General features: G+C 50.9%; 1 protein-coding gene across 3 annotated transcripts; it reads right to left on the bottom strand.

Annotated features, from left to right (window-relative positions):
• Positions 1-9,082: 9,082 nt before the first annotated feature.
• On the bottom strand, positions 9,083-13,950 carry LOC116557746. 3 transcript variants are annotated; one of them, XR_004271672.1, is made up of 4 exons: positions 13,852-13,904; positions 13,494-13,699; positions 12,185-12,335; positions 9,083-9,496 (listed from the first exon to the last, which is right to left on the bottom strand). XR_004271672.1 is itself a non-coding variant. In XM_032287365.1 (3 exons), exons 1-3 carry the CDS (start codon positions 12,932-12,934, stop codon positions 9,278-9,280), a joined length of 459 nt encoding a protein of 152 aa, XP_032143256.1. In that variant the 5' UTR covers positions 12,935-13,950; the 3' UTR covers positions 9,083-9,277. The 3 variants fall into 3 exon arrangements, 1 of the variants encoding a protein (XP_032143256.1); XR_004271671.1 differs by having other exon boundaries at positions 13,494-13,945; XM_032287365.1 differs by having other exon boundaries at positions 12,846-13,950.
• Positions 13,951-17,459: the final 3,509 nt, after the last annotated feature.

Below are 17,459 nucleotides of genomic sequence, written 5' to 3' on the forward strand. Positions count from 1 at the left end.
GGAAAGATGTGTGTTGTATTTAATATATAATGAGAAGAGTGGTCACCGCTGACTGTGTGCTGAGTGCTTTAAGTGCATTACCTGGGTGGCTGGCTGCGCTGCGCCGGGGCTCAAGGATGAGGGGAGCTTCTTTCAAGGTGCCCTTTCTGCCTTCTGGCACAGGACTGACTCCGGCACACTCCCAGCTGACCCTGGTGGGGGTAGGGCCCTTCACCCAAACCTGGTTTCTCCCACCTCTTGTTCTGGTGCCTCAGCTTTTTCCTGTTTGTGGTAAAATCTGCTTGGACAGACTCTGGGCAGGGAAGGGGCCGGGCAAGCTGGAGAGAGAATTCGTTCTGGGTGGATGTGAGATGATGGTGGCTGCCAGGGCACTCGTATCCGATCGGAAATCTGTGACGTACTGTCTCATGGATGAGATCCTGTCCCTTCCCACCCTTCCCTTAAAAATACCATACACAGGGTCTCCTCACGCCCAAGTCCCAAGTTGGATGCCCAGTCTCATATCATCCTTCCCCTCCCTCTCCCAACCCTCAGGCAGCACCAGCCCCTCAGAGGAACCCCTGCTGGCCCAGCACTTTTGGGCTCTGTGCCCAGGATGCCCCTCCGCTCCCTGAAAACTCCACGCTGGGCCAGGTGTGGTGGTGCACACCCTTGGTCCCCCCTACTCAAACAGCTGAGGTGGAGGTCGAGGCTGCAGTGAGCTGTGTTCTCGCTACTGCACTCCTGCCTGGGCGACACAGTGAGACCCCGCCACTAATAATAATAATAATAATAATAATAATAAATTTTAAAGAAGAACTTCCATCTCGGGTTCATTCATTCTTTCATTCATTCGTCCCCACTTATGAGAGCAGGGAGGTCAAAGCTTCTCGGGATTCTCAGTGCCAGCAGGGCCTGGACCAAAGCATGGGCTTGGTTGGAGGGAGTGAAACCAATGCCTTACCCCGAGGAAGGGGCGCCGCGGTGGCTGTGGGGACTTGGGGTGCGCCGTGGACCAGGACCTTCCTGGCCCCATCTCTGGAGCTGTCAGGGTGCTGCTGGAGGGCAGGGCTGGACTTCACAGGGTTGGAAAGGCTACAGGACGCTTTCTGATGCAGCTCATTCCGGGACCCACTCCCTTTCTGTCTTGATGCTTTGTCAGGTGAACCTCAGGGTGAGGCTTCAGCCAGATGCGGTTCCTGGAGGCTTTGACCCCAGCAGGTTGGCGTTTGAAGCACATGGTGAGAACAGAACAGTCTCTTGTCGCCGTCTAGTGGCAGAGGAGGACACGTCACATGGAATTTTTTTCTGCTTACTGGGGGGCCCCCTCCCCATCCTGCTGCCCATCCATCCTGGTGACGCCATCAGGCTCACCTTCCCAAGGTCACCTGGATTGCTTATCCAAGGTCACCGAACAAGTAATGACAATGACCAGAAGGAAAATGCCAGCCTGCACCCCACTGCCCACAGGGAAGACATTAGTGAAGCTTGTCTCTGCCTGGGCAGACAATTCCCATCTGGCTCTCCTGACCCCCTGGATTAACCCAGGCTGCCTACAGACCCTCAAAACCTCTGACACCGCTCTGGCCCTTCCCTCTGGCGATGTGTGGCCCCTTCTCTTACCAAAGCCTATCAGTGTCCCCAGCCAGGGGCACTACTCCCTGGGGTGTGCTGGGCCCCATCTCCTCTCGGGGTGTCACCTCTGAAATTCTCCCCTCGCTCCCAGATGTTCTCTCTCCCTCCCAGATTGACTCCACTGATGTCCAAGCTATTCTATCCCTTCTTTAAAATGAAAAAAAGGAAGCCCTTCTGTAGCCCACTGCCAGCACCTCTCCACTGCCTCGCTGCCCTTTCCAGCAAAACTCCTTGAGAATAAGCATAGGTGGGCTTGCCCTTCCCACCCCATCCCCACATTCCTGGGCAGGCACTCTAGGCAAGGTCATCAGTGGCTTCCACGTGGCCAAATCCAGGGACCAGTCCTCATCTTGCTTGACCCGTGGACACATCGATGCGGCCGCACGCCCTCCTTCTCTGAACACCGGCTTCCCCTGGCTTCCGGCAGCCACGCTCTCCAGATCCTCCTCATCACCAAGGTTCCTTCTCAGTCTCCTCTGCTGGACCCTGCTCTTCCCCCACCTCTAAAGGTTGAAGGGCCCGAGGCCTGGCCCTCAGGCCGCTTTATGTTCTATCAACATGCCCTCCCCAGGGCTCCTCTAGCCTTGGATTTTCCGTTTTCTTTTTTTTTTTTTGAGACAGGATCTTACTCTGTCACTCAAGTTCTAGTGCAGTGGCACGATCAAGGCTCACTGCAGCCTGGACCGCCCTCTCGGCCTCAGGCGATCCTCCCACCTCAGCCTCCTGAGTAGCTGGGACTACAGTCACAGGCCACCACACTTAGGCAATTTTTGTTTGTTTGTTGTTATTTTTTGTAGAGACGAGGTTCTGCCATGTTGCTCAGGCTGGTCTCAAACTCCTGGGCTCGAGGATCCTCCTGCCTCAGCCTCCCAGAGTGCTGGGATTACAGGCATGAGCCTCTACATCCGGCCAAGGCTTCCTTGGATTTTCAGTACAGCTATGCCTTGACTCCCAACCTTAGAAGGCAGTGTTCTGCTGTTGGTGGTGGAATGTTCTAAGAAATGTCAATTAGGCCATGTTGGTTGAAAGTGTTGAAGTCTTCTCTGTCCTTATTGGCTGGGCATGGTGGCTCACGCCTGTAGCCCCAGCCCTTTGGGAGGCTGAGGCAGGAGGACTGCTTGAGACTAGAAGTGTGAGGTTACAGTGAGTCAAGATTGCACCACTGCACTCCAGTCTGGGTGACAGAGACTCTGTCTCTTATTTTTTTTAAAATAGTAAACTAAATATTGATTTATGACATTCTAACTTAAAACATTAGAAACACTGATAATTTTTGTTTTTTTGAGACAGGGCCTCAGTCTGCCAACCAGGCTGGAGTGCAGTGGCAGGACCTTGGCTCATGGCAACCTTTGCCTCCCAGGTTCAAGTGATTGTCCTGCCTCAGCCCCTTGAGTAGCTGGGATTACAGATGTGCGCCACCATGCCTGACTAATTTTTTTTTTATATTTTTAGTAGAGAGAGTGTTTCACCATGTTGGCCAAGCTGGTTTCGAACTCCTGACCTCAAGTGATTCACCTGCGTTGGCCTCCCACAGTGTTGGAATTACAGGCGGGAGCCACCACGCCTGGCCCAGGCTGAGCATCTTCTCTGGGCCCTGGGGAGTTGCCATGCTCCTTTCTAGTTGGATCAGCTTCCAACATTACATCCTTTGCACTTCCAGTGTTGCAAGATATCTTCCAGAGTTCCTTTCACGTGAGGTTTCTTGCTGGTATCACACCCCCTGGAACATCGTCACCCTTCTTATTTATGTGGACAGGCCGCCCTCTGGCTGCACTGCTGGAGCCCCTGGTCGGCGGCAGCGTCCACGTTCCCTCCCATGGCTGTTTCCTCTATGACCGCACTTATATTTGCCTGGAATGTCCCCTCCAGGGCTATCACATTTTATTTCTTTATTGCACATTCATCTCTGTGGGTCAATGATGTGATTGACCCACAGTCATGAGCATGACACGCTTCTGTCATTTGTGATGTAGTGATTTGTGGACTGAAGAGCTGCAGCAAAGCTGGTGCTTTATTCAACTACTCATGGGTAATTTACCACGGTAACTGGGACTTCAACTGTGTTGTTTGGAAACTGGTGTTATTGAACTGAGCTGTGGTAAGGAAAACTTGTGCATATAGATGGGAGCCATGCAAAGCTGGGCCTGTCTATACTGACTGACTTTTTCCCTCCATTTCACCTTTTCTCCCTGTTCATGCAGGAGCCTACCTTGGTCTGCTGTTCTAGGACTGAAAGTAGAAGGTACCTCTCTGTCTTTTAGGCTTTTGGTTTTTTCCCCCTAAAGTCCAAGCCCTCGAGAGGGGAGAAAGAGGAAAGTTCGAATCTCCCATGTAGGTAGAGCGTGCCAGAGAAGCAGGAGGTGACGGGGCCGCAGGAGGACTCTCCAGGCTGGGGTGAGGAAAGGCAGGTGAGGGGGTCTGCTACCCACTGGCCCCTAGAGAGCACTGCTGGGGAAGTGGGAGCTGGCACTCGGGTGACAGAACCCCAGGCAGGCTGGCCAAAGAGGCCCTCCTCCCCACTGAGGCCAGGAGCAGCAGGAGCGGTGTGGGACCAGGGTGCCAGAGTACCTCGTGTGAGACGAAGCAGCAGCACAAGAAGCCTGCGTGCCCATTTCTGCTTGCCAACATAATTTCACAAAGCCCTGCCTCTGTGACCACGTGAAGCTCTCTGGAAAGATGCTCTGAAGACATAATGGGACAGAGCACACAGCCTACGTGTCTTGCTTAAGTCAATATGTTCCTTAAAAGATAAATGACCCTAGCCTTGTCTTCTCCTACACATAAGACAGGGTTAGTGGTGATTATAACCCGATGTGATCATAACTCTACAATCTGTAACCAGATGTACTCTTTATTTATTTTTATATTTTTTGAGACAGAATTTTACTCTGTCACCCGGGCTGGGGTGCAGTCATGCAATCTCAGCTCATTGCAACCTCCATCTCCCAGATTCAAGCAATCCTCCTGCCTCAGCCTCCCGAGTAGCTGGGTCTATAGTGTGTACCACCACAGCCCGCTAATGTTTTTTTGTTTTTGAGACAGAGTTTCACTCTTTCACCCAGGCTGAAGTGCAGTGGTGTGATCTTGGCTCACTGCAACCTCCACCTTCTGGTTTCAGGTGACTCTCCTGCCTCAGCCTCCTGAGTAGCTGGGATTACAGGTGCCTGCCACCACGCCTGGCTAATTTTTGTATTTTTAGTAGAGGCAGGGTTTCACCATATTGGCCAGGCTGATTTCGAACTCCTGACCTTGTGATCTGCCCACCTGGGCCTCTCAAAGTGCTGGGATTACAGGCATGAGCCACTGAGCTCGGCCTAATTTTTGTATTTTTAGTAGAGACAGGGTTTCACCATGTTGGCCAGGCTGGTCTTGAACTCCTGACTTCAAGTGATCTACCTGCCTCAGCCTCTCAAAGTTCTGGGATTCCAGGTGTGAGCCGCTGCGCCTGGCTTATAACCAGATGAACTCTTGTGCCCAGACTTTGATGTGATTTTTGCATGCACTAAATCTCCACTACCTGGATATAAGCTATGACCTGAAACGATGTTCTGGAGCATTCTGACAAAACCTCTCTCAAAGACTTCTCCTGGCCTGTACTCGTCAGCCTCCCGGCTTCAGTAAGACTTCTGAATAAAATTAACTTTGTTTAAAAGCTTGGGCTTTTAAACAAAGGCACAATGGCTCAGGCCTGTAATCCTAGCAACTTAGGGAGGCTGAGGAGGGAGAGTCCCTTGAGACCAGTTGGGGCAACAAAGTGAAACCCCGTCTCTACAAAAAAATTAGCTGGGCACATGGCTGGGCGCGGTGGCCCGTGCCTGTAATCCCGGCACTTTGGGAGGTCAAGGCAGGTGAACCTGAGGTTGGGAGTTCGAGACCAGCCTGACCAACATGGAGAAACCCCGTCTCTACGAAAAATACAAAATTAGCTGGGTGTGGTGGTGCATGCCTATAATCCCGGCTACTCCAGAGGCTGAGGCAAGAGAATCGCTTGAACCAGGGAGGTGGAGGTTGTCGTGAGCTGAGATTGCACCATTGCACTCCGGCCTGGGCAACAAGAGGGAAGCTTTGTCTTAAAAAAAAAAAAATTAGCTGGACATGGTGGCAAGGGCCTGTGGTCCCAGCCACCTGGGAGGCTGAGCTGGGAGGATTGCTTGGGCACTGAGAGGTCGAGGCTGCAGTGAGCCCTGATCACACCACACCAGCCCAGGTGACAGAGTGAGACCCTGTCTCAAAAGAAGAAAGACAAAAAAAGGCTTGATGCTTTTCTTGCACGGATACTGGTGTGACAGATAACAGATGGCCTGGGCCGGCACGTTCTTCCCAACAGGGCCTGTCCCTGCTGCACTTGAGCTGACTCAGGAAGGGGCAGAACCCTGAAACTGAATCCTGGGATGTGCCGGCCTGGAATCGCGGAACCGTGGACTGGGAGCGTGGTCAGACACCGGCCTGTTGCACACTCTGGACAGAGGATTAGCGGGCACGCCCGTTACTGGAGGGAGAGGACTGCGTCCTCACCACGCGCCCGCCGGCAGCTTCTGGCAGTTTCTAACAGCTTCCTCCAGTGCCCCCAGCTCCACCAGATGGGTTAACTCTGCAATGTGAAGGGCAGGGAACAGCTTTGGAAAAGGCAGTCGGTAGCTTGCTGAAGTCTCAAAGATAGCAGGAGACGGAAGAGGGTTCGAACCCAGAAGCTGACTGGGTCTAGAGCCTTCGAGCCACCAGGGGGCATGGGCCGGGTCCTCTCCTTCCATTTTCCCCGTGCTGACGGGCTGGGAATCCTCCAGCGCGCCTTCCCTCTCTCCCGAACGTCCACGAGCACAGCAGCTTCCAGTGCAGAGGGCTGGGATGCTGGGAGCTCGCCCAGGACCCCCACCAGCGCTCGGCGCCCGCGGCTGCCACTGTCCTGGCACAAGGGGCTGGGCCCTGCGCGGAGCTGGCGCTAGCAGGTATTAACTAGCCACTTCCTTTAATTCCATGAGACCTTTCCTCCCAGGACTGCTGGAGAGGCAGCAGCAGAATCTCCTCCATCTGCCTGGCCAGCTGGGCCAGGAGGGAGGCCTGGAACCACCCAGAGACAGCTTGTCCAACTTGCGGCTTGCATGCGGCCCAACACAAATTGTAAACTTTTAAAAAACGTTGTGAGCATACAACCAACAAAGGATGTGAAGGAACTCTTCAAAGAGAACTACAAATCACTGCTCAGGGAAATAAGGGAGGACACAAGCAGATGGAAAAACATTCCATGCTCATAGTTAGGAAGAATCAATATCTCGAAAATGGCCATACTGCCCAAAGTAATTTGTAGATTCAACACTATCCTCATCAAGCTACCATCAACCTTCTTCATGTAACTGGAAAAAACCACTTTAAACTTCATATGGAACCAAAAGACAGCCAAGAAAATCTTAACAAAAAGAACAAAGCTGGAGGCATCATGCTATGTGACTTCAAACTATACTACAAGGTGACAGTAATCAAACAGCATGGTACTGGTACCAAAACAGAGCTATAGACTAATGGAACAGAACAGAGGCTTTGGAAGTAATGCCATACATCTAAAACCATCTGATATTTGACAAACCTGACAAAAACAAGCACTGGGGAAAGGATTCCCTGTTTAATAAATGGTGTTGAGCAAACTGGTTAGCCATGGGCAGAAAGCTGAAACTAGACCGCTTCCTTACACTAAAATTAACTCCAGGTGGATTAAAGGTTTAAACACAAGACCTAACACCATAAAAACCCTAGAAGAAAACCTAGACAAAACCATTCAGGACATAGGTGTAGGCAAGGACTTCATGACTAAAACATCAAAAGCAATGGCAACAAAGGCCAAAATAGACAAATGGGATCTAATTAAACTTAAAAGCTTCTGCACAGCAAAAGAAACAATCATTAGAGTTAACCGGCCACCAACAGAATGGGAAAAAATTTTTGCAATCTACCCATCTGACAAAGGACTTACATCCAAAATCTACAAAGAACCAAAGCAGATTTACAAGAAAAAAAAACCCATTCAAAAGTGGGTGAAGGATATGAACAGACATTTTTCAAAAGAAGAGATTTATGAGGCCAATGAACATATGAAAAAATGCTCATCATCACTGGTCATTAGAAAAATGCAAATCAAAACCACATTGAGATACCATCTCACGCCAGTTAGAATGGCCATCATTAAAAAATCTGGAGACAACAGATGCTGGAGAGGACGTGGAGAAATAGGAACACTTTTACACTGTTGGTGGGAGTGTAAATTAGTTCAACCATTGTGGAAGACAGTGTGGCGATTCCTCAAGGACCTAGAAATAGAAATTCCATTTGACCCAGCAATCCCATTACTGGGCATATACCAAAAGGATTATAAATTGTTCTATTATAGAGACACACGCACACTGCATTTACTGTGGCACTGTTTACAATAGCAAAGACCTGGAACCAACCCAAATGCCCATCAATGATAGACTGGACAAAGAAATGTGGCACATATACACCATGGAATACTATGCAGCCATAAAAAAGGATGAGTTCATGTCCTTTGTAGGGACATGGATGAATCTGGAAACCATCATTCTCAGCAAACTGACACAAGAACAGAAAACCAAACACCGAGTGGTGTGGGGGCTAGGGAGGGACAGTGAGGGGTGGGGAGGTTGGGATAACATTGGGAGAAATGTCTGATGCAGGTGAGGGGGGGATGGAAAGAGCAAACCACCACGGCATGTGTGTACCTATGCAACAATCCTGCAAGATCTGCACACGTACCCCAGATCTACAATAAAAAAGTACAATAAAAAAAGAATGCCATTATTACTTACATAGATTTTATCAGTCTTTCGAGAATTTTAATTTTGCTAGTATAGTTTTTTCTTATTAAATGTAACTGGCTACTGAATCTCTCTAAAAAAAATTATGTTTATTTTTATTTTTTTTATTTTGTGTTTCCCTGTTCATTAGCTCTCTTCAGTGTATTTTATCTGTGCCCCAAGATGATTCTTATTCTTCCAATGTGGCCCAGGAAGGCCAAAAGATCGGACACCCTAGAATGACCTAGGTCACTTGCCTAGAACAACCGTCATGCCCAACCAAAAATCTGCCCAGAAGGTTATGCATACAAGCATTCACTCTTTTTTTTTGAGACAGAGTCCCACTCTGTCACCCAGGCTGGAATACAATGGTGTGGTCTCAACTCACTGCAACCTCTACCTCCCGGGTTCAAGCGATTCTCCTGCCATAGCCTCTTGAGTAACTGGAACTACAGGCGCCCGCCATGACGCCTGGCTAATTTTTGTATTTTTAGTAGAGATGGGTTTTCACCACGTTGGTCAGGCTGGTCTCGAACTTCTTGTGATCTGCCCGCCTCCGCCTCCCAAAGTGCTGGAATTACAGGCGTGAGGCACTGTGCCCAGCCAAAAAGCATACGTCTTAAGTTGCATCTTTATTTCTTGATTAAAAAATTGTGGTAAAAGAGAAAATTTACCATTTTAATCATTTGAAGTGTATAATTCAGTGGCATTAAGTAAAGTTGTAAAGTGGCATAACCATCACCACCGTCTATTTCCAGACACTTTCGTCATCCCAAAGAGAAATTCCGTACACATTAAACCATCACTCCCAACCTGAGGGGCGGTGTGAGAAGGGACACTGTGCAAGGTGAATACCCTGCCTAGCGTCCTGCATTTTGCAAGGACCTAGTGCCTGCTCGGCTGTCACCGTCAGGAAGAACACCAAAACTCAGCCGCAAGCTGCTGCTGCCATCCCCAGCAAGTAACGAAGGAAAAATTAAGCAAGTATGTGCGTCTTCAGCCTCCTCTCTTAATACTGCACCTACAGAATTAAAACTGTGCTGGACAACTAAATGGGACGTGGTGTCCTGCATGCGATCCTGGAACAGAAAAGGAACATGAAGAAAATCTGAACACATGGGGCGTGGTGGCTCGTGCCAGCACCTCCTGGGTCAAGGCGGGAAGATCGTTTGAGCTCAGGAGGTCACGGATGCAGTGAGCCATGTTCAGGCCACTGTACTCAAGCCTGGGCAGGAGAACGAGACCATTGCTTAAAGTTATAGGTGGGCAGATCACTTGAGGACAGGAGTTCAAGACACATCAGCCTGGCCAACGTTGTGAAACCTCATCTCTACTAAAAACACAAAAATTAGCTGAGTGTGGTGGCGCATGCCTGTAATCCCAGCTAGTCGGGAGGCTGAGGCACAAGAATTGCTTGAACCCAGGAGGCGGAGGTTGCAGGGAGCTGAGATTGTGCCACTGCACTCCAGCCTGTGCAACAGAAGGAGATTGTGTCTCAAAATAAATACATAAAATTATAACTATAGGCTGGGCATGGTAGCTCACACCTACAATCCCAGGACTTTGGGAGGCCAAGGCAGGCATATCACCTGAGGTCAGGAGTTTGAGACCAGCCTGGCCAACATGGGCAAACCCCGTCTCTACTAAAAATACAAAAATTAGCCTGGTATGGTGGCATGCACCTGTAATCCCAGCTACTCAGGAAGCTGAGTCAGGAGAATCACTTGAATCCATGAGGTGGAGGTTGCAGTGAGCCGAGTTCACCCTACGGCACTCCAGCCTGGGTGACAGAGTGAGAAAATATATGATTAAAAAATATATAAAATTATATAGTAATGTCTATTTAACAAAGGAAGCTGAAATTGTCACTGGTGAGGCTCTCGGGGCCCAGGTCATGGGTGCTGGAGTAGGGTACAACATTCCTTGTCTTTCAGAGGGACACTTCCCAGCAAAGAAAGGAAATAATATTTTTTATGAACAGTACAATGTCCCCTCCAAATGTCTCCTCATTCAGGCAGCTGGGCCAGAGCTCACCATTGCCTTTAGCGAGGACCATTACAACAGAACACGGAAGAGCAAGGGCCAGCTCCTCGCTTTTGACCTTCCAGAGGCTTGTGAGCACTGAAGGCCAATGGTGGCTCCGAGGTGCCTTTGTGGAGATTAGGAAAAGGTGCCTCTCCACTTCTTTGCATGCAGGCCCCAGCCAGGACAAGCAATGTGCCAATTTCACCCCCACTGGCTCACCAAACACCTGCATAGCCTTGTGGGGCAGGCTCGGAGCTGAGAGTGAGCTGTGGGGGAGGGGGGAGTGGACACGTCAGAGCGAGTTTCTCTGGGAATATTCCACAGGCCAGGGTAGGGTCAGGGATGGGAGGATCACAGGACAGGCAGGAAGGTGAGGTCTGCGGTCTTAAACAGGGGCATCTGCCCTGGCCCGGGCAAGGATGATAGACACATTGAGGGTGGTCTGGGGTTCTGGGAGCAAAGGGCATAGCTCCTTCTTGCTCCAGAGAGGCGTCCAGCTCAGTGAGAACAGCAAGGAAGCTGCTGGGGGCTGCCTGGGAAGAAGGCCTGAGACCATGTGGGAAGAAAGCTGCCCAGGTGCCATGGCAAGAGACTGAAGGCACAATCTGTCCCAGCATAATAAATAACTGATTAGATATAGCAATGGTACCAAATGTATTTACTGATTACTTAGTTACAGCAATGACTTAGATACAATCACATAATCAATTATATACTCGATCTTATTACATTATTATTCTGTTATTAACCTTTGCTTTAGTATTACAGTGTGGGAACATTTTTAGCCTTATAGTGTAGAAATAATCGGGTGAAATATAATTAGAAACTGAAAGAACATTGTGAGAAGCGATGAAGAGACGAGGGTAAACGCCTTGTGGTAGCGCCAGTGCCTGGGAAGGCCTGTTGCTTAGCAGGCAGGCCTTGCAGTAACGCCAGCCCAGCACCTGGGGAGGCACCCGTTGCTTAGCAGGCGCGAGGGGGAGTTCCTCTTTCACTGTGGAGCTCAGAGAACACTGCTCCGTCCGGCTCTGTCTGGCTCTCGAGGAAGGTCTGACACTAGCCAGGCTGGCCCGCAGACATCCAGGGGCTTAAACACCTCTTCATGGTGCTGTGCTCCGATGGTCACCATCCTTGTCCACTTTCATGCTCCACTTTCCCACCCGATACTCCCTCGTAAATTCTTAGAATAGAGGAATCCTAAAACCCTTTGATCTCTCTGGTAAGTGCATAGAAAGATACTGACATATGTGCCTCCCCTCTCTGCAGTGGCCGAGGGAGGGGCCCTCTGTACTGTACCCACGTGGTTCCCTGTATTGTAAGAATGTGATTTGCTTGACCCCTACCAATCACAGTAGATGAGTCACTCTCCTGACCCTGCCCCCCTGCCTTGTATACAATAAATATCAGCGTGTCCAGGTGTTCTGGGCCACTGCTGGACTCCGAGACTCAGTAGCAGTGGTCCCCAGGCCCAGCTGAATTCTTCTGTGTCCTCGTGACTTTCTTTCCTGTGATCTATCGTCTCCGCACACAAAAGAACACCCACTAGACTCCACGGGGCTGGCCCCTGCAAGACCACCTGGCAGTTATTAGAAAGCAGCAGGTGTGGAGGCAGCTGAAGGGAAGCTGGACGTGGAGCAGGACATGCTATGCTCCAGCTGGACCATCGTGGAGTCAGATGGCCTCTGCGGATGCCAGTGCAGAGGGACAAGGGGACAGGGGACAGGTTTCCCATCCTTACCTACCACACATGACTTGGCTGCCACAACCCCCAGCACTGAAGGGTGGGATCCGGGATGCACTGAGACTGAGTTTCTGTCCCTCTGTGGAATGGGAACTTGAAGCAGAAGTGAAGGGAAGGTGCCTTCAAGAAGAAAGGTTTCCAGGACAGTGGACCTATGGTTAGTAACATGGAACTGGCAATCATCCAATTCTTTCTTCGAAATGCCTCCAAAACCCACCTCCCTTTCCCTCTCTGCACTGCTACCACGGTGGTCCAAGCCACCCTCATCTCTGGATTATCTCTGCAGCCCCTGATCCTCCAGGGGCTCTCTGCCCCTACTCTGGCCTCAGAGTTGTTAATTCTCAACAGACTAGCAGATTGCTACATCACAGAGACCATGTCAGTTCTTAGAATCCTGCAATGACTGTCACTGAGTCCTTTTGGTGGCCACGTATTACCTCTCTAACCATCACCGACTACTCGAACCCACGCTCACGCCATTGCATGATCACTTCCACTCCAGGGCCCTTGCACACAATGAGCCTGGCCTGCAATGCCCTTCCTTCGCTTCCTTCCTAGTCGCCTTCTCAGTAAAGCCCTCTATGCCTCTTTCGTAAATGTCTCCCTGTCCTCCATACCCTTCTCGCCTCTCTCCCTCTTTAGCTTTTCCCTGTAGCACTTACTTCAACACAGCATAGATTTTGTTGAAGGCAGAGATTTCTGCCTCTTGTTTAATGCTAGCTGCCCAGTGCCTAGAAAAAGCGCCTGGCATCCAGTAGGCATGTTCGGTAGGTATTTACAGAGTTAAATGAACTAAGCTTAGGAGGGGGGGAGTTGTTTTTCTTTGGGCCTTTGCCCATTTCACTCCCTCCTTCCCGTTCCAGCTTCCAGGTTTCTCATTCCCTCTGCTTCTCCTTTTTTGTTGGCTCTGGCCTGCGGCCCTCTTGCCCTTGGTATAAAGGGCTGAAAACGCCAGACAGCTCTGCCGCCATGGGGAGGAGACCCTGACTGAGAAGCCAGGGCCCCGGCCTCCAAGCTCATCAGTATTTTGGGCAGGCTGGGCTGTCGCTGAGGTTTGGGTGACTCCAAAAGGCATGGAGGTGGTGGGTACTCCCAGCTGGCTCGCCAACCCTCGCTTCTTGCCTCGCAAGAGCGACCTGGCGGAGGTCTGTGGGTTTAGCAGGGTCCAGCCGTGTTTCTCCACTTCCAGGCTGTGCGCCCCCAGCCAGGCCTCTCCTACAGGGCTCGCGGCCACTTCTGACCCTCACTGAGGTCGTAAAGATAACAAAAGCCAGTGGTCCACACCTAGTGGCGTCGGGCCCGCCACATACCCACTAAGTCAGCCGAGGCCCTGGGGCTCCGCTCCGCTACCCGACCCACGGTGAGCTTTCCCAGGCCGCTCCGTCCCGCGAGGCCATCGCCCCATTTACGCTCGGCAGGGCATTTCCACGCGTCCCGTCTCAGGCAAGCCCCAGAGCAACCTTTTTCGGGCAGCACTGGGCCCACTTCACTGGCAAGGAAACTGAGGTACAAGTCACTGGGAGAGGAACACGTGACAAACTGGTTGGGTTCTTTCCTTAGCAAGTGACCTAACCCGCCCTGCCCACGGCCGCGAGCGGAGGGCCAGGCGAGAAGTCCGCTAGCTCGGCTGTTCCGAAAGCCGTGAGTCTCCGAACGCCGGCCTCAGACCGAGGTTTCTCCAGCCCTTTCCCGCCGGAGCAAAACCTCTGCTCCCGGACTGTACCAGGAGGGTCGCAGGATCGACAGCGTCTCGGTCACGTGTCCCACAGTCCGGTCATGTGCACCCTCAGACCAATCCCAGCGGCCAACAGGGAGAGGTATTATGATTGGCCCATGCCCGCCGTGGGGGCGGGACTCTTGCTGAGGAGGGCCCACCCCGTTCTCACCGCCGTGTTCCGGGTGGATCTCGCTCTCTCGCGAGATTAGGTGTCCAACAGGCGCCCTTAGGTCCCACAATGCATTGGGCGGGGGCGGGGCGGTCCCGCATTGGCGCAGCCTGGCACGCCACTTGCGTCATCTCTCGGTGCCGCCCTTGAGATCATGGCATTTCTTGCCAAGATCTTGCAGTCGGTTCCCGGTAGCCTGGTGAAGGGAAGGAGGTCCTCTCTTCCTGGGCCCCAGAGAAGTTTGGGCCCACTGTCGTCCCCTCCCTGACTCTAAGGCCCTCTCCTCGCCACCGCCTCTGAAGCTGTCGGCTCCTTCCTTATTTCTATCACGGCTCATTTCATGTTTATTGTTCCAGCTGGACTCGGGGTACTTAAACCGTGGTCCATGGCTGGGCTTCTGGGTCCGTGACCCCCTACAAATTATAGGTTGTTGTGGGTGCTGCTTTTGGGGGTGGTGTGTGGCTTCTATCACACTTAAATGCTGGGTACCATCACCGTACAGGCAGTGCGCTGTGGTCGCCAGTGCGCTCTTTGTCAGTATAGAGCCTGACGCAGATGTCCAAAGGTGCTAATTACACAGAAGCGAATATCACGAGTATTACCCTCTGCACACACCTCGATCTACTCTTTTGGGACTACTTGCTGTTACCTGCACACAACTTTTTTTTTTTTTTTTTTTTTTTTAGGCAGGATTTCGCTCTGTCGCCCAGGCTAGAGTGCAGTGGCGCGATCTGGGCTCACTGCAACCTCCACCTACCTGGTTCAAGCGATTCTCCTGCCTCAGCCTTCCGAATAGCTGCGATTACAGGCTGGCGCCATTACGCCCAGCTATTTTTGTATTTTTAGTAGAGACGGGGTTTCGCCATGTTGCCCAGGCTAGTCTTGAACTCCTGAGATCAAGCGATCCTCCCGCCTAGATCTTCCAAAGTGCTGGGATTACAAACGTCAGCCACCGCTCCTGGCCCTGCACACAGCTTTTGATTGAACGTCTTCCTCCTGTGATCATGCTCTTCTCTCTGACCGAACTAGTCTCTTCATCTTTCTATCAAACATCGATTGAACTTGAGCGAGGGCATGGAGGGGGTTGAGCACAGTGCCAGACACTGGGGAAGCGTTGGTGAACAAGACAAGCCTGAGCAAAGTTCCCACAGAGCTCACGATTTAGCGGGGGAGACAGGTTGGAGATGTGGGGAGAGGCTATGGGCGTCTCACATTTGGCACCAGAGAGAGCCTAAGACTCCAGGATAAGCACTCATAGCACCGTCATGGTGGGCGCGGTGGCTCACGCCTCTAATCCCAGCACTTTGGGAGGCTGAGGTGGGCGGATCATGAGGTAAGGAGTTCGAGACCAGCCTGGGCAACATGGTGAAACCCTGTCTCTACTAAAAACACAGAAATTAGCTGGGCATGGTGTCGGGTGCCTGTAATCCCAGCTACTCCGGAGGCTGAGGCAGGAGAATCACTTGAACCCGGGAAGTGGAGGTTGCAGTGAGCCGAGATCACGCCTCTGCACTCCAGCCTGGGCGACAGAATGAGACTCCGTGTCAAAAAAAAAAAAAAAAAAAAAATAGCAACACTATGGGTAGGTGAGAATTTACAAGTGGTTAAAACGGGAGAAAGATAATGGGAAGGAAAGGAAGCATGGGGGAGGGAGGAAACAAGCAAAGGGAACACCTGCGATAGAAGGGACTCCAGCGAAAAATCACAAAGGGTTTGTCAACCTTATGTCATTAGGCCAGCTGTCAATCATAGAAGTTAGGATTCTGTCTTTCCACAGAGACCGGAGGAGTCTAAACTTCCTTATGAACATTTCTGAAGGTCGGCTTTCAGGTCCTTGAGAAAGACACTCCTGAACTGAATGAGATACATATACATCTCAAAGGGATAGAGGCGGGATTCATATTTGTAAGCCATTTTTAGTAAATGCTCAAAGGGAGATCCCAGGGGTCTGTCATTAGGTGATGTTGGTCAAAACAAATAGTAAATTCTCCTGCACCATTGAGGTCTGGCAGGCATTGTAATGGGGGTGCTGGGGTCATCCTAGGACGTTGTGCTTCTAGAAGCCATGCTAGTGTTTGGCCATCTCTTAGTGCAGAGGCTAGAATGGAGTTGTCATGTGCTGAGAGGTCTGCAGTTCTCAGGGTGGACTTTTTTTTTTTTTTTTTTTTTTGAGACGGAGTCTTGCTCTGCCACCCAGGCTGGAGTGCCATGGCATGATCTTGGCTCACTGTATCCTCCACCTCCCAGGTTCAAGTGATTCTCCTGCCTCAGCCTCCAGAGTAGCTGGGACTACGGGTGCACGCCACTACACCCAGCTAATTTTTGTACTGTTTCAGTAGAGATGGGGTTTTACCATGTTTGCCAAGCTGATCTTGAACTCCTGACCTCAAGTGATCCACCTGCCTTGGCCTCCCAAGTTTCCATGATTACAGATGTGAGCCGCGATGCCTGGCCAGGATGCACTTTTATTCATTTAATAATTTCTTCACAGTTTTGATGTCTATTTCACTATGGAGAATGATGCTATGGTGAGCATTCTCGGGCTTGTAGCTGTCATTCTTTTGTGCAAGTACTGGTGGCTAAATTCCTAGAAGCAGAATTGCAGAGTCAAAAGTATGACATTTTAAACATGACCTAATTACCCTTCCAAAGAGTCGTACCAATCTGCATAGCCATCAGCAATAAACTCAAATGGCGTTTCCCCCCGTCTTCCCCACTACCATTGGCATCCTTCGTCCCACCAGGGCTGCTAATTTCAGTGCACCCCTTTTCTTCTGGGAGCTTTGTTTTCTCAGTGTGAAATAGGGATGGGACAATGATAATGACAGCAACTGTCATCTGCTGAGCTTCCTCTGCCTGCTTTACATGATCCTTTCTTTAATCCTCCCGAAGACATACAAGGTAGAAATCATCTTTCCACGGATGAGAGCACTGAGAGGAAAATGGAGCTGAAATTGCTGCTGTGCTCTGACGTCAAGAAACTTCTTGGTTGGGTGTGGTGGCTCCCACCTGTAATCCCAGCACTTTGGGAGGCCTAGGAGGGTGGGTCACCTGAGCTCCAGAGTTTGAGACCAGCCTGGGCAATATGGCAAGACCTTGTCTCTACAACAAATATAAAAATTAGCTGTGTCTGGTGGCACGTGCCTGCAGTCTCTCCACTCAGGAGGCCAAGGTGGGAGGATCACTTGGACTGGGGAGATGGAGGTTGCAGTGAGCTGAGATTGTACCACTGTACTCCAGCCTGGGTGACAGTGAAACCCTGTTTCATCAAAAGAAAAAAACTCCTCCTTAGAGCCTGCCTACCAAGGGTGAGCAAGAAAGCTGTACAGATGCGGGTCCACCAGAATTAGGGACTTTTCGTTGTCACAGGTCTGTTGAATATTATGGTAA

This window comes from Sapajus apella, unplaced genomic scaffold (assembly GCF_009761245.1).
Source record: "Sapajus apella isolate SASKATOON/1434 unplaced genomic scaffold, GSC_monkey_1.0 scaffold20, whole genome shotgun sequence".
NCBI lineage: Eukaryota > Metazoa > Chordata > Mammalia > Primates > Cebidae > Sapajus > Sapajus apella.